At 42.5% G+C, this 14,739-nt stretch overlaps 1 protein-coding gene across 1 annotated transcript in view; it reads right to left on the bottom strand.

Annotated features, from left to right (window-relative positions):
* The window catches only part of vsir (V-set immunoregulatory receptor), a 62,089-nt gene extending 55,474 nt beyond the window's left edge, over positions 1–6,615 (bottom strand). The window contains exon 1 of the mRNA XM_034185121.1: positions 6,324–6,615. Coding sequence (XP_034041012.1) covers positions 6,324–6,414 — 91 coding nt within the window. The 5' untranslated portion in view covers positions 6,415–6,615. The remainder of the gene's footprint in view (positions 1–6,323) is intronic.
* Between the last annotated feature and the right edge of the window lie 8,124 nt (positions 6,616–14,739).

Here is a 14,739-nt window from a genome sequence, read left to right as displayed (position 1 = left end):
GTATGCTTTTTGGCGCACACAGACACACACACACACACACACACACACACCGTGAAAGAAAAAAGAATTGGACACCCAGTCAGGGTTTATAAACGGGTGTAATCAGTAGCAAATTAAGTGTTGTAGAGCATTGTAGCAATCAAGAACATTTTAAACATTTTTTAAAATTTGTGATGTTGAGATCAATTGTGAGCCATAAAACTTGAATTAGGGGATTGAATTGGGGCAGACGGGGGTTATCATATGGCAAAGTAGGTGAACGTGGATGAACGGTACAATATGCAGTAATCATAATCTAAGAAGCTTCCTGACGTTTAGTCAAGGCAACATGACTTGTTAAACTGGGAAATGTTTTTCTGAATGGCTTTGTCAGTCTAGGACATTACTGGCTCGGGAACACCCAGATATACATCTCCAGGGTGGGGCCCTCTATTGTTCCCTGCGGACAGTTGTATGAGCAAACAATAGACACAGTTTCACTGGAGGCTGTCAGAATCATTTAATCCTCATAGGGTCATTAGGCTAAGGCAGGGGTGGTGGCCAAGTGGAATAGTGCACTTGTTTCCATAAGGGAAGGTTCTCAGTTCAAGGCCACTCCTGCCCATTCCTCATGTAATGTAGAGTTGCATCTGGAAGGACATCCAGCATAAAACTTGTGCTGAATCAACAGATCCACCTTTTTTTGGGGAGTTTGAATGGAACTATGGAGAAGCTGAAGGGACTTGTTTATTTCCTAGCGTTGTTAAGTTCATGTCCCAGCTATTCAGATTTTTTTCTGGCCAGGGATAAAAAGAGGTTGGCAGTGGCCAGGTGATGGTTCAGAGCTCTGCCCCTGTTGAAGAAAGGACGTTCTATTGGAGGGCAATATTTTGCACATTAAAAAGTATGAAGGAATGTCTTGTTTCTTACTAATCAGCAGATTAGCACGAAATTTGGTGAAAAGGTATTGGCTGTTCAATCAGACACTATGCAGCATCTTACCCAGCATACACTGGGATATATTCCAGTGTGTTCCACGACTCCTATTCAGCATCTTACCCAGCATACACTGGGATATATTCCAGTGTGTTCCACAACTCCTGTTACGCTAAGTGGAAAGAAATGATGGGATGAACAGTCAAATTTTCAATGTGATAGCATTAGGTTTCAAAGCAGAGCAACATACGAGGGCTGTCAATAAAGTAACGGTCCTTTTTATTTTTTTCAAAAACTATATGGATTTCATTCATATGTTTTTACGTCAGACATGCTTGAACCCTCGTGCGCATGTGTGAGTTTTTCCACGCCTGTCGGTGACGTCATTCGCCTGTGAGCACTCCTTGTGGGAGGAGTCGTCCAGCCCCTCATCGGAATTCTTTGTCTGAGAAGTTGCTGAGAGACTGGCGCGTTGTTTGATCAAAATTTTTTCTAAACCTGTGAGACACATCGAAGTGGACACGGTTCGAAAAATTAAGCTGGTTTTCAGTGAAAATTTTAACGGCTGATGAGAGATTTTGAGGTGATTCTGTCGCTTTAAGGACTTCCCACGGTGCGAGACGTCGCTCAGCACTCTCAGCCGCCGTCGTCAGCCTGCTTCAAGCTGAAAACCTCCACATTTCAGGTTCTATTGATCCAGGACGTCGTGAGAGAACAGAGAAGTTTCAGAAGAAGTCGGTTTCAGCATTTTATCCGGATATTCCACTGTTAAAGGAGATTTTTTTAATGAAAGACATGCGGACGGGTCCGCGCGTCGGGATGCAGCCGCCGCGACGCTCCGCCACAGGAAAAACACCTCTGTTGAAAGCCTTAAGGACAAGTTGGAACATGTCCTGCCTGTTAAACAATTTCTCATATACTCACTCCACTGAAAGCCATCAAAAGCCGCCTGGATTTTACAAATGGTTATCAACACGGAGGTGTTTTTCCTGTGCCGACCACAGCGCGCCGGCTGCGTCCCGATGCGCGGATCCGTACAACTGCAGATGCAAGAGTTATGAGAAAAAAATAAACATTGTACATGTTGTGTCCGTGTGTGTATGGGTTTCCTCCATGTACTGTGACTTCCTCCAAATGCTGCTAAAAAATAAACAATATGTTCATTCTCCTTGTAGATCTGAAGTTGTTTCAAGAAGGGCATCTGATGTAAAACTTGTGCCAAATCCATGTGCGTACGATCCTCAAATGAAGGACATCAGGGGGCTGATGCATACTGCACCCTGTGTACTCTACACACCACAACATAAATGTACAAGTGCATGCTAGTCTGACTTCATCATATGACTTCCATGTGACTTTAGTATGAAGTTATTCACACCAATCAATCAGAAATATTTTGCTGATCAATATACACTTTAGATCATCCATCTAGGTTTCTTGGTTGTTGAGATATACAAAAGGAAAGTTATTTTTATGCAAGTAATATTCCCACCAAATTTGAAGGAACTCTGAGTTATGATGATCACACACATACAGATACGTACACACGGCAGTGAAAACAATATCCTGCAGTCGTCGCTACATACTACAGGGTAATAAAATATTTGAGTTCTATCCCATACTGATACCAGTTTGTGAGGTGGAGTTGGATAATGTCCCTGAATAAACAGGACCAGCCAAAAAGGAAAAGAAACAGACAAACAAAACACATGATCCAAAGTGTTCAGACAGCACAACACCACTACATTCGCACTCAGGCATGGAGAGGAAACGCCGCATGTACTTTTAAACAGTCAAATTCAGTCACAATACTATATCTGAATTCATGCCCAGAAGATTTTCCATTTTGCATTTGTCATCGATTAGCATGGAGCTGGAAATTTAACTTTGACATCTGACAGATCCTGACTAAAATCAGATCACTTCTTCCCATCCGTAGGCTCCAGGTCACCTGCCAATGGATAGGCCGATTATCAGTCTATCCCTAATCAATCAATCAATCAATTTTTTTATATAGCGCCAAATCACAACAAACAGTTGCCCCAAGGCGCTTTATATTGTAAGGCAAGGCCATACAATAATTATGTAAAACCCCAACGGTCAAAACGACCCCCTGTGAGCAAGCACTTGGCTACAGTGGGAAGGAAAAACTCCCTTTTAACAGGAAGAAACCTCCAGCAGAACCAGGCTCAGGGAGGGGCAGTCTTCTGCTGGGACTGGTTGGGGCTGAGGGAGAGAACCAGGAAAAAGACATGCTGTGGAGGGGAGCAGAGATCGATCACTAATGATTAAATGCAGAGTGGTGCATACAGAGCAAAAAGAGAAAGAAACAGTAATGTTCATAAAACCCCCTGTACACAGGGTGGGGCTGATTGAGACATGAAAAAATGTCCACATCTATCAACTGTCTTTCAGTGAGCACAGAGGGATCACCAAAATGTTGCAGTGATCTTCCAGTGATCTTCCAGTGGTCTCCACAGTCACCACAGACTCCTCAAAGTGTTTGACTCAGTCCAAGACAATCTCTCAGAGATCTCCAAGAGAAGCAATCTCTCAACGAACTTTCAACAGTCTCTCAATGACTGCTCAACAACAATCGCACTGACTTTCCGGTGACCTCTTTTGGTCGCACTGGATCGCTCATCGATACATAGATCTCACAGTGATCTCTGTTGATGTTTCAGTGACCTATGTAGACCACTAAGTGATTTCTGCAGATCTCCCATTGATCTCTGTAGATTCCCCAGCAATCATTGTAAATTTTTCAATGGTCTCTGTAGATCACTAAGCAATCTCTGTAGATCTCACAGTGATCTCTGTAGATCTCAAATTGTTCTCTTTAGCTTTTTTGGTATCTCTGTAGATCTCCCAGTGATCCCTGTAGATTTCTCAGCGATCCCTCTTTGTCACACATTGAGCACTCTGCTCTCAATTCTCAATGGACACTCCAGGATCTCCCAAACATTTACAATGAAACGGCTCTGTCTAGGCTTTAGGAGATCATTGAGAGATTGGACCAATTTTTGACAACTCAGTGATCACCCAACGATCTCCGTGTTTGTAACTGGGCCTATGGTATCTTGCAAGCATTCAAACAGATATAATTACATAAAGCCCATGGCGCTCACGGTAGGGGATGTGGTCCTTGGCAGGAGGATGTGCTCTGAGCACTACACTCATTTGCTGAGTTTATGGATTTTGTAGCACGATTACTCAAACACATACTGGCTGACTGCTTGTGAAACCTGATGACAGGATTCAGCATGTTGCCATGTTTGGTACATCTTAACATGGTGGGGGGGGGGGGGGGGGGGGGGGGGCGCTGTTGTGGAGCCTGGACACAAAAATGTACCATTGCCGGGGGATTATAGTGGTTTTGTCCTTTAAAGATTTCAGATGTGATCAAAGTTTTGATTGACAGCTTGTGATGGCAGCTTATCTTCATATCTTAAGCTGGAAACTGATATCCTCTGCAAAGTTTCAGTGGCATTTGAAGTTCAGCACCAACAGCTGCTTCTCGTCTTTTCACTAGTTGGATCAGCAAAAACCAATGTCAGTCTCCTCAGAACGCAACTGACATCAGTCAAGAGAAGCCCCGGAGGTGGCCTCTCACTTTCTAAACCCAGCTTCATTTAAGCCTCGTCAGTCTTAAAGCATCGACACTCAGCGTGCGATTAGAAACGAGGACTTTAAGGTGGATTTGTGCCTCGCCGCGCCTCTTGGGAGAGGCTTTAAAAACAGCTTTACACCAGATGTTCTGTCTCACAACAACAGTAACACAAACACAACTGAAAGACATTAAATGTGTTTATTCTGAATTAACGCCGCTCTGTATTTTTCTTGTTTTTTACGGTTGTCTGGACTCTGTGTCTGATCTACTTTATCCACTTTGACATCTCTTTCAAAGGACTTTGTTAGGAGAAAACATCAAATCTAGACTTCAGTCCTGCACCTGTTTGTATTCTATTATGTGAGTCTTTTGATTTGGTCTTTTGATGATTTGATTTGATTTGATTTTTTTATTGATTTGATATTGTTATTGGGTTGTAAGTGCTGTGTGAATAACACACAGAACGACATTTGGTTCACCAACATGCCCTGTGTGTAGCAGAATTACATCTGGCAGAGCTGTCCAGTGGTGGCGCCAAGGTGGGGGGGCTTAAGCCCACCCAATAATGAGCCAAGCCCCCCCAGCCCCCCCAATAATTCTGCCAATAATGTGAATAGTGACTGACATATTTGTGGATCTCAACTGCAGTTTTGCGCTGAGAATGTCTCAATATTGCGTAACTGAGCAAAGTGATGAATGTGTGAGTTCGGTGATCCACCAATGCTGAATCACGCTTCACAAACAGAATTTTCAGTTTTGCAAATAAACATTTATTTGTAAAAACCCACACACAAGTTACAAATCAGAAATTTGTGTTTGTGGATCACAAAGCACATGTACAAATCAAAGGATATTTGTAAATCACCATCTTTGCATTTGCAAGTATTAATGAGACAAATTTAACGCCATACTCCAAAACTTTAGGTTTCGTAAATATTTATTACAGCTATATGATATAGACGATTTGCGTAAGGTTGATTCCATGCATTGTCTTGAGCACCATTTCAATGAATTCAGTTTGTATACCTATGTGCAAGTTTACTGAACTTGCAATCATTCTAAGTGATGTGTGTGTGCTTTTATATCATATTTTAGAGGAGCGTGGGTGACTAAAACATATACCTTGGTATTTATAAAGCAATTTACTATATATTGTTCATTTTGATGACATTTTGTGGAGCCCCTCCAACTTTTACCCTAGCCCCCCCCAACAAAAATTTCCTGGCACCACCACTGGAGCTGTCATGGGTTTCTTGGTGGCTTCTCTCACGAGTCTTCTTCTTGTACGGTCTGTCAGGTTTTGAAAACTGCCTGTTCCACACAGATTTACCACACAGTAGGAAAATGTTTGTATTTCTGAAGGATTAATGGGAAATGACTCACGTATCCTCCCCCAGACTTATGTAAAAAACAAATATGCAAATAACAAATAAATTAATACCTACATACAAAAATACATAAATAAATACAAATAAAATAAATAAACTGGCTGTAATGTGGCTTTGATGTTTCTATTTTGTTTTGTTTTGTTTTTTAATGGCATAAAGAAATGAAAACATGTAAAAGTTTGTGGACTTTTCAGCTCAGTTCATTTGTTGTCAGTCCTGCAACAAATGACGCAAACAGCTTCTGACTCTCATTCTGTCAAAGACTAAAGTTGTAGATGTGAAGTCATAAAGCAGACAGATGTTGTGCTTTATGACTTATTAAACATAATTCAGATTGTGCTCGAGAGGAACTAAAACCTGCTGTCAGGGGACAGTTTGTCACTGTGTTTGTGTGTGTGGTTATAACTCACCTCCTCCGATGATGATGATGATGGAATAAAGCACAGAGTAAAGGCAGAGTATCTTGTGTCCATCTGTCCTGCAGGTTAATCCCATCTTCATGCTGCTGTGTGGATCCTGATGAAAGCAGCTGAAGGTCACAGTTGATGTCACGAGCAGACTGGGGTCAAATCTCTCTTTTACCTCCAGCACGTTCAGACTGAACTTTGTTTGTCAGGGTAACATACAGAAGCTCCTCAGTTTGACAGCTTGGATCACTTTCTGTCCAAGTTTGTTCTGTAGTTTCGAACACAAAGCAACGTGATATAAAGTCCTCCCCCGCTCCTCCCTCAAACTCTCTCTCTCTCTCTCTCTCTCTCTCTCTCTCTCTCTCTCTCTCTCTCTCTCTCTCTCTCTCTCTCCTTGTCTCTAACTCTCTCTCTCCCCCTCATACTCCCCCCTCCTAACACAGCAAAGGACAGTTGACACTATTTTTCACGACGCTTAACAGTGATATTGTCTGTGAATCTGTGACTCTACCAAAACTTTGGCTTTTTCTAATACTGCTAAAAATGTATTCAGTACATTCTTGCAGGTCTCTGTAATATAACCAGATAGGGTCACTTTGAACCTATTTTGAAAAAAACACTATAATAACCAAATGGCCTCTGTGTGCGTGCATGTGTGTATGTGTTTGTATGGCTTCACAGAGAAACCGTGGAGAGATGGCATTTGCCGTTTGGCATGTTTATGTATTTTTGGTCAAGAATGAACGCTGCAAAAACGTAAAGTTACTAGGACAAATATTTTTAGAGACATTAGCCACTTTAGCTAACCGTTTGTGCATGTGTAAAAATAAAAGCACCTGCTTGCAACAGAATATGGAAAAGACAAAAAGCTCAATTGTAAATACATTACATATACATGGATGACACAAGAAAGTGAAACTTTTTTTTCATTGTGGTCTATTTAGAATAGAATAAAATAGTCTTTATTGTCACTGTATGGGGGGGGCGCCCGCAGAGCTACTGTACACCACAAAAAAGAAGATGAAAAACAAGACATCTTATACACCATAAAAAACTGTTTAAATATGTAATATGTAGTGTATACTTATCTGATTTTTGGTTCATTCTTTTGAAATCATTCATAGTTTAACATTCCTAAAGATGAGCATTTATGGAACACATTTATGGAAGTGTGCAAAAGAGTGATTTTGCAGACAATAATGGTGTAAACAACATGAAAAGTTGGACTAATTGGTTTCAAAATAACTGTAAGCCACAGAAGAAATAAAGCCAACGAGAAGAAGCGCAGAGGGTACTGTCCAGGAACCCATGATTCGATTGTAGCTGGTCTGGTGGCTTTCAGGTAAAATGTATGAAATATATACACACACACACACAGACACACACAGACACACACATATATATATATATATATATATATATATATATATATATATATACATATATATATATATATATATATACATATATACACTTAGCTGTGGGCAACTTTTTCCCCACTGTGTGTATATATATATATATATATATATATATATATATACAGTGGGGAAAAAGTTGCCCACAGCTAAGTGCAACTACAACATCAGAGACCGCGAATTGTTGCCAGTGAAAGTGGCCTTAGAGGAGTGTCACCACTGGTTGGAGGGGGCACAGATGGCGTTCTTAGTTTACACCGACCACAAGAAGTTAGAATATCTAACTTCTTGTGAACTTTTCTGATTGTGGACTGTTCTGTTTGTGGATTTGAATAGCACCTTGGGGCGACTGTTTGTTGTGATTTGGCACTGTATAAATAAAACTGATTTGATTTGATCTGCGAACTGCTAAGCATCTCAACTCTCATCATGCTAGGTGGGCTATCTTTTTCAGCCGCTTCAGTTTCGTTCTCTTGTATCGGCCGGGCTCTAAAATTGGAAAAACGGATGCGTTATCTCGCCAGGGTCATCCAGTGGACACACCGTCTGATCCGGGTACCATACTACCAGCATCATGTTTTGTCTCCGTGTTTACCTGGGAAATTGAATCCAAGGTCTGGTCCGCCGTGGGTGATGGATGCTCCTGTTCCCCCGGGTTGTCCTGCCGATAAGTTGTTTGTTCCAGCTGCTCTCGGGGGATGTGATCAGGTGGGCTCATGACAGCCATTTCTCCTGCCATCCAGGTATTAAGAAGATTGTGTTTGTAATACAGCAAAAGTTTTGGCCAGGTTTCTCTAAGGATGTTACGGAATATATCAAAGTCTGTCAAACCTTTGCAATACATAAATCTTGTAACTGTCCTCCTGCAGGTCATCTACTGCCGTTGTCTGTGCCCACTCATCCCAAGTCACATATTACTGTAGATTTTGTCACTGGTCTGCCACCCTCTAAGGGCAATACTGCTGTTCTCACGGTTGTCAATTGGTTGTCTAAAATGGTCATTTTATTCCCCTACCTAAATTACCTTCTGCTAAAGAAACCGTCGAGGTGATGTTAACGCATGTCTTTAAGATTCATGGATTTCCGCAGGATACAGTGTCCGACTGTGGTCCTCAGTTTGTCTCCAATTTCTGGAGGGAATTCTGCCGTCTCCTTGGGGTCACTGCCAGTCTCATGTCGTGTTACCATCCACAGGCCAATGGACAATCTGAGAGACTTAGCCAAGAACTGGAAAAGGGACTCTGTACACTTGCCTCGCACCACCCAGCCACATGGTCTTCACAGGAGTCTTAGATAGAACTTGCACAAAACCACCTACTGTCAGCTTTCACCGGATACTCACCATTTCATGTTGTTTTTGTTTATCAACCTGCTTTGTTTCCTCCCTCCGATTCCACATCATCTGTCCCATCAGCGCTTAGTCTCATTCTCCTCTACTGATGAACCTGGGAGCGGGCAAGTCAAGCACTACTTTGTTAATCTCAATGCTATAAGTCAGCAGCAGACTGTAAATGTACTCCTGCACCTCTGTATGCACCTGGTCGAGGGTTTGCCTCTCGACTTGCCATCTTCCACTGAAGGGGCTACCCAAGAAGCTAGCTCCCAGGTTCGTTGGCCCCTTCCAGGTCTCGAAGATTGTTAATCCTGTATCTCTTTGTCTCCATCTTCCTAGGTCAATGCATACTGGGTGTACTGTCAGGGTTTGAGTTTTGTTTGGTTATCTTTTTTATTTATTTCTTTTGACCTGTTATTTTTCATATTTCATTGGTTTTGGTTTGTTTATTCTCTTGCTGGGGTTTTTCTGTTTGGGTCTGTCTGTCTGTCTCTGCTTCTCTCGTCTTGTTCTTGGTGATGGGTGTTTCCCTCTCTCTGGCCAGGCCCTTGTTCTGGTGCTTTCCATGCGCACCAGTTTCTGATTTGCTGCTTATCACCTGGGATTATATAAGCTCACTGGGTGTGTTAGCTTGGTGTGTCTTGTGCCTTCATTCCAGCCCTATACCTGCATTCTATAGTCCTGCCTGCCTCCTTGCGTGTTCTTGACCTCCAGCCTATTGCATCGACCACGGCTTTTTGACTGATGATTTTGTACTTTTAATGACTGCCTACTCGTGTACTGACCTCTGCTATCCACAACAGTAAAGCCTTCTAAAAACCAGAGCTGTTTGTTCGAGCCGTGCATTGGTGCAATTCTTGACCATCCGGCCTGGTATAAAGTACAGTTTAAAAAGTGGCTGCTAACATTTAGTGCAGTGATTGAACACTGTGGGCACATTTACTGCAGTGATTGTGAAACACTGGAGGCACATTTAGTGCAGTGATTGTGAACACTCGGGGAATATTTAGGGCAGTGATTGTGAACACTGGGGGCACATTTAGGGCAGTGATTGAACACTGGAGGCACATTTAGGGCAGTGATTGTGAACACTGGGAATATTTAGGGCAGTGATTGTGAACACTCGGGGAATATTTAGGGCAGTGATTGTGAAACACTGGGGGCACATTTAGGGCAGTGATTGTGAACACTCGGGGAATATTTAGGGCAGTGATTGTGAAACACTGGGGGCACATTTAGGGCAGTGATTGAACACTGGAGGCACATTTAGGGTAGTGATTGTGAAACACTGGGGCACATTTAGGGTAGTGAGTGAATGCTGGGGGCACATTTAGGGCAGTGATTGAACACTGGAGGCATATTTAGGGCAGTGATTGTGAACACTCGGGAATATTTAGGGCAGTGATTGTGAACACTGGGGGCACATTTAGGGCAGTGATTGTGAACACTGGGGGCACATCTAGGGTAGTGTTTGAACACTGGAGGTGCAGCAGTCAGAGCTGTTAACATGCTTAAGGCGGGAGGTGGTATGTTGGATTGTTTCTTGTCTGGGGTTGGGGGGTTATGGGAGTGTGTGTGTGTGTGTGTGTGTGTGTGTGTGTGTGTGTGTGTGTGTGTGTGTGTGTGTGTGTGTGTGTGTGTGTGTGTGTGTGTGTGTGTGTGTCCATTGGTGTTTGCGGTATGTATTGCCCAGGAGAAGAAGTTGTTTGTCAACCTGCTGGTATGGGACTTTGTTGACCTGTAGGATCTGCTGGAGGGAAACAGGTAAAACAGGGGGTGGGCAGGGTGTGTGGTTTCTCCTGTAATGGCCTTGGTTCTCCTCAGGCAGCAGGATGTGGTGATAGTTTCCAGACTAGGCAAAAGGCAGCCGATGATCTTTTGGGCAGTGATTATGACCCTCTGCATTGCCTTCCTGTCTTCCACTGTGGAGCCTGCGTACCACACACCCAGACAGTATCGTAGTATGCTCTCCACCGAGCAGTGATAGAAGACCAGCAGCAGCTTCATGTCCAGGTTGTTCTTCCTGCAGACATGCTGACTCTTCTTAACCCAAGCCCTGATGTTGGAGGTCCAGGAGTGGTCTGCAGAGATGTGGGTGCCCAGAAACCTGAAGGTGGTGACAGTTTCCACCTGTTCTCCATGTTCAGGGGGATGGGTGTTTTCTGAGCACCAGAATGACAGTTTCTCCACCTCAGCCCTGTACGCTGTCCCGTCCCCAATGCAGATGAGTCCAACCACTGTGGTATCTAAACACTGTGTTATTAAAAATCAAATGACAAAACAGAAGTAACAATCAAATAATAATAACAATCATAAAACTGATGATAATAATAATAATAATAATAATAATAATAATAACAATCATAATAATAGTGTGTATATGATAACATGAACCTAAACAATTTATAAATACATTAAGACAGCAAGTTAACATTTAAAAAAATGTCAGAATTAACAGGAAACCAGGGTTGAGTTCTTCTTCTAAAAACTGTTGAGGTCTAAGGTTCTAAAACATTCTGGACTCACACACTAGTCCAACTCATTATAAAAACTTTACACAGTTTGTTTCCACCCTTGAAGAATGTCAACTACCTACTGTATTTTATAAACAGTACCCAATCTAGAGCCCATGGATCCCCACGGGCAACACACTAGTGATAATAATAAGAATAATAATAATGATTTTTTTGTAAGTGTACTGGCCAGTGGAATACCACACAAACACAGTTGCAAATGATTGTGAAAAATTAATTAAGTAATTATTAATTAATTAATTAATTAATTGTTAATTTATTATTAATTAATTAAATAAATAATTATTAATCAATCATTAATTAATTAATTATTAATTAATTGTAAAACAATTACTCAATCAATAATCAATCACTTATTTGAAGATGCCTTTGTGTTGCTTGTGATCCCTTAGTGCTTGTTTGTTTTAACGTCCAAGTGCAACAGTTGTGTATGATGGGTGTTGTTTTTGGCCCTGTGTGTCTTTCTGTGTGAACAAAAAAAAAAAAACAGTGTTGAGAACTCTTAGGAAGACCAGAGTCTCTGTCTGTTTGTCCAGGTAAAGCTGGAGTTATGTAATGAAGGGCATCCAGCACAAAACCTGTACCAAATCCCAATGTGGTTATGTATTGTATTTGCTGTGGCAAAAATGGGGGCACCAAAAGGCAAAAAACATATGACACTGAAGCACTATTGTACAACCCCAATTCCAATGAAGTTGGGACGTTGTGTAAAATGTAAATAAAAACAGAATACAATGATTTGCAAATCCTTTCAACCTATATTCAGTTGAATACACCACAAAGACAAGACATCTAATGTTCAAACATTATTGTTTTTGTGCAAATATTTGCTCATTTTGAAATAGATGCCTGTAACACGTTTCAAAAAAGCTGGGACAGTGGTATGTTTACTCCTGTGTTACATCACCTTTCCTTCTAACAACACTCAATAAGCGTTTGGGAACTGAGGACACTAATTGTTGAAGCTTTGTAGGTGGAATTCTTTCCCATTCTTGCTTGATGTACGACTTCAGTTGTTCAACAGTCCAGGGTCTCCGTTGTCGTATTTTGTGCTTAATAATGCACCACACATTTTCAATGGGCGACAGGTCTGGACTGCAGGCAGGCCAGTCTAGTACTTGCACTCTTTTACTACAAAGCCACGCTGTTGTAACACATGCAGAATGTGGCTTGGCATTGTCTTGCTGAAATAAGCAGGGACGTCCCTGAAAAAGATGTTGCTTGGATGGCAGCATGCGTCGCTCCAAAACCTGAATGTACCTTTTTGCATTGATGGTGCTATCACAGATGTCTAAGTTGCCCATGCCATGGGCACTAAAACACCCGCATACCATCACAGATGCTGGCTTTTGAACTTTGTGCTGGTAACAATCTGGATGGTCTTTTTCCTCTTTTGTCCAGAGGACACGACGTCCATGATTTCCAAAAACAATTTGAAATGTGGACTCATCAGACCACAGCACACTTTTCCACTTTGCGTCTGTCCATTTCAAATGAGCTTGGGCCCAGAGAAGGTGGTGGTGTTTCTGGATGTTGTTGATGTATAGCTTTTGCTTTGCATGGTAGAGTTTTAACTTGCACTTGTAGATGTAGTGATGAACTGTGTTAACTGACAATGGTTTTCTGAAGTGTTCCTGACCCACGTGGTAAGATCCTTTACACAATCATCCATCCATCTATCCATAGAGGCGTCCAGGGGGCATCTGAAAAAGATGCCCAAGCCACCTCAGCTGGCTCCTTTCAACGTGGAGGAGCACTGGCTCGACTCCGAGCTCCTCCCGAGTGACCGAGCTCCTCACACTATCTCTAGCCAACCAGCGGAGGAAACTCACCTCGGCCGCTTGTACTCACGATCTTGTTCTTTCATGAGCCAAATCTCTTGACCATAGGTGAGGGTCGGAATGTAGATCGATTGGTAAATCGAGAAATTTGCCCCCCTGCTCAGCTCTCTCTTCACCATGAGGGTCCGATACAGCGGATCCCATACTCCCGGAGCACCCCCAACAGGGCGCCTCAAGGGACACGGTCGAACGCCTTCTCCAGATCCACAAACACGTGTGGACTGATTGGGCAAACTCCCATGAATCCTCGAGCACCTGATGGAGGGTGTAGAGCTGGTCCACTGTGTCGTGATGAGGACGAAAACCACACTGCTCCTCCTGAATCCAAGGTTTGACTATCGGTCGAATTCTCCTCTCCAGTACTCTGGAATAGACCTTACAGGGGGAGTGTGATCCCCCTGTAGTTGGAACACACCCTCCGGTCCCCCTTCTTAAACAGAGGGACCACCACACCGTTCTGCCAATCCAGAGGCACTGTCCCGGACTGCCACACGATGTTGCAGAGATGTGTCAACCAAGACAGTCCTAAACATCCAGAGACTTAAGGTACTCCGGATGGATTTCATCCACCCCAGGAGCCTTGCCACTGAGGAGCTTTCTGACCACCTCGGTGACTTCGGCCTGGGTGATGGATGAGTCCGCCTCTGAGTCTTTACACAATGATGTTGGTTTTTAATGCAGTGCCACTTGAGGGGTCGAAGGTCACGGGCATTCAATGTTGCCGCTTACGGGTAGAAAGTTCTCCAGTTTCTCTGAATCTTCTGATTATATTATGGACTGTAGATGATGGAATCCCTAAATTCCTTGCAATTGCACGTTGAGAAACATTGTTCTTAACTGTTGACTTTTTTTTCACGCAGTTGTTCACAAAGTGATGATCCTCGCCCCATCTTTGCTTGCCTGACCCTGTTGGGGATGCTCCTTTTATACCCAATCATGACTCTCACCTGTCTCCAATTAACCTGTTCACCTGTGGAATGTTCCAAACAGATGTTCTTTGAGCATTCGTCAACATTCCCAGTCTTTTGTTGCCACTGTCCCAGCTTTTTTGAAATGTGTTGCAGGCATCCATTTCAAAATGAGCAAATATTTGCACCAAAACAATAAAGTTGATCAGTTTGAACATTAAATATCTTGTCTTTGTGGTGTATTCAATTGAATATAGGTTGAAGTGGATTTGCAAATCATTGTATTCTGTTTTTATTTACATTTCACACAACGTCCCAACTTCATTGGAATTGGGCTTGTAATTAATTATTGTGAAAAGATGTCCAGATTTTTAAAAAATCAACAGAA

The sequence above is a fragment of the Thalassophryne amazonica genome, chromosome 13 (genome assembly GCF_902500255.1).
Source record: "Thalassophryne amazonica chromosome 13, fThaAma1.1, whole genome shotgun sequence".
NCBI classification, from domain to species: domain Eukaryota; kingdom Metazoa; phylum Chordata; class Actinopteri; order Batrachoidiformes; family Batrachoididae; genus Thalassophryne; species Thalassophryne amazonica.
This window is presented reverse-complemented; position numbering and strand designations above follow the sequence as displayed.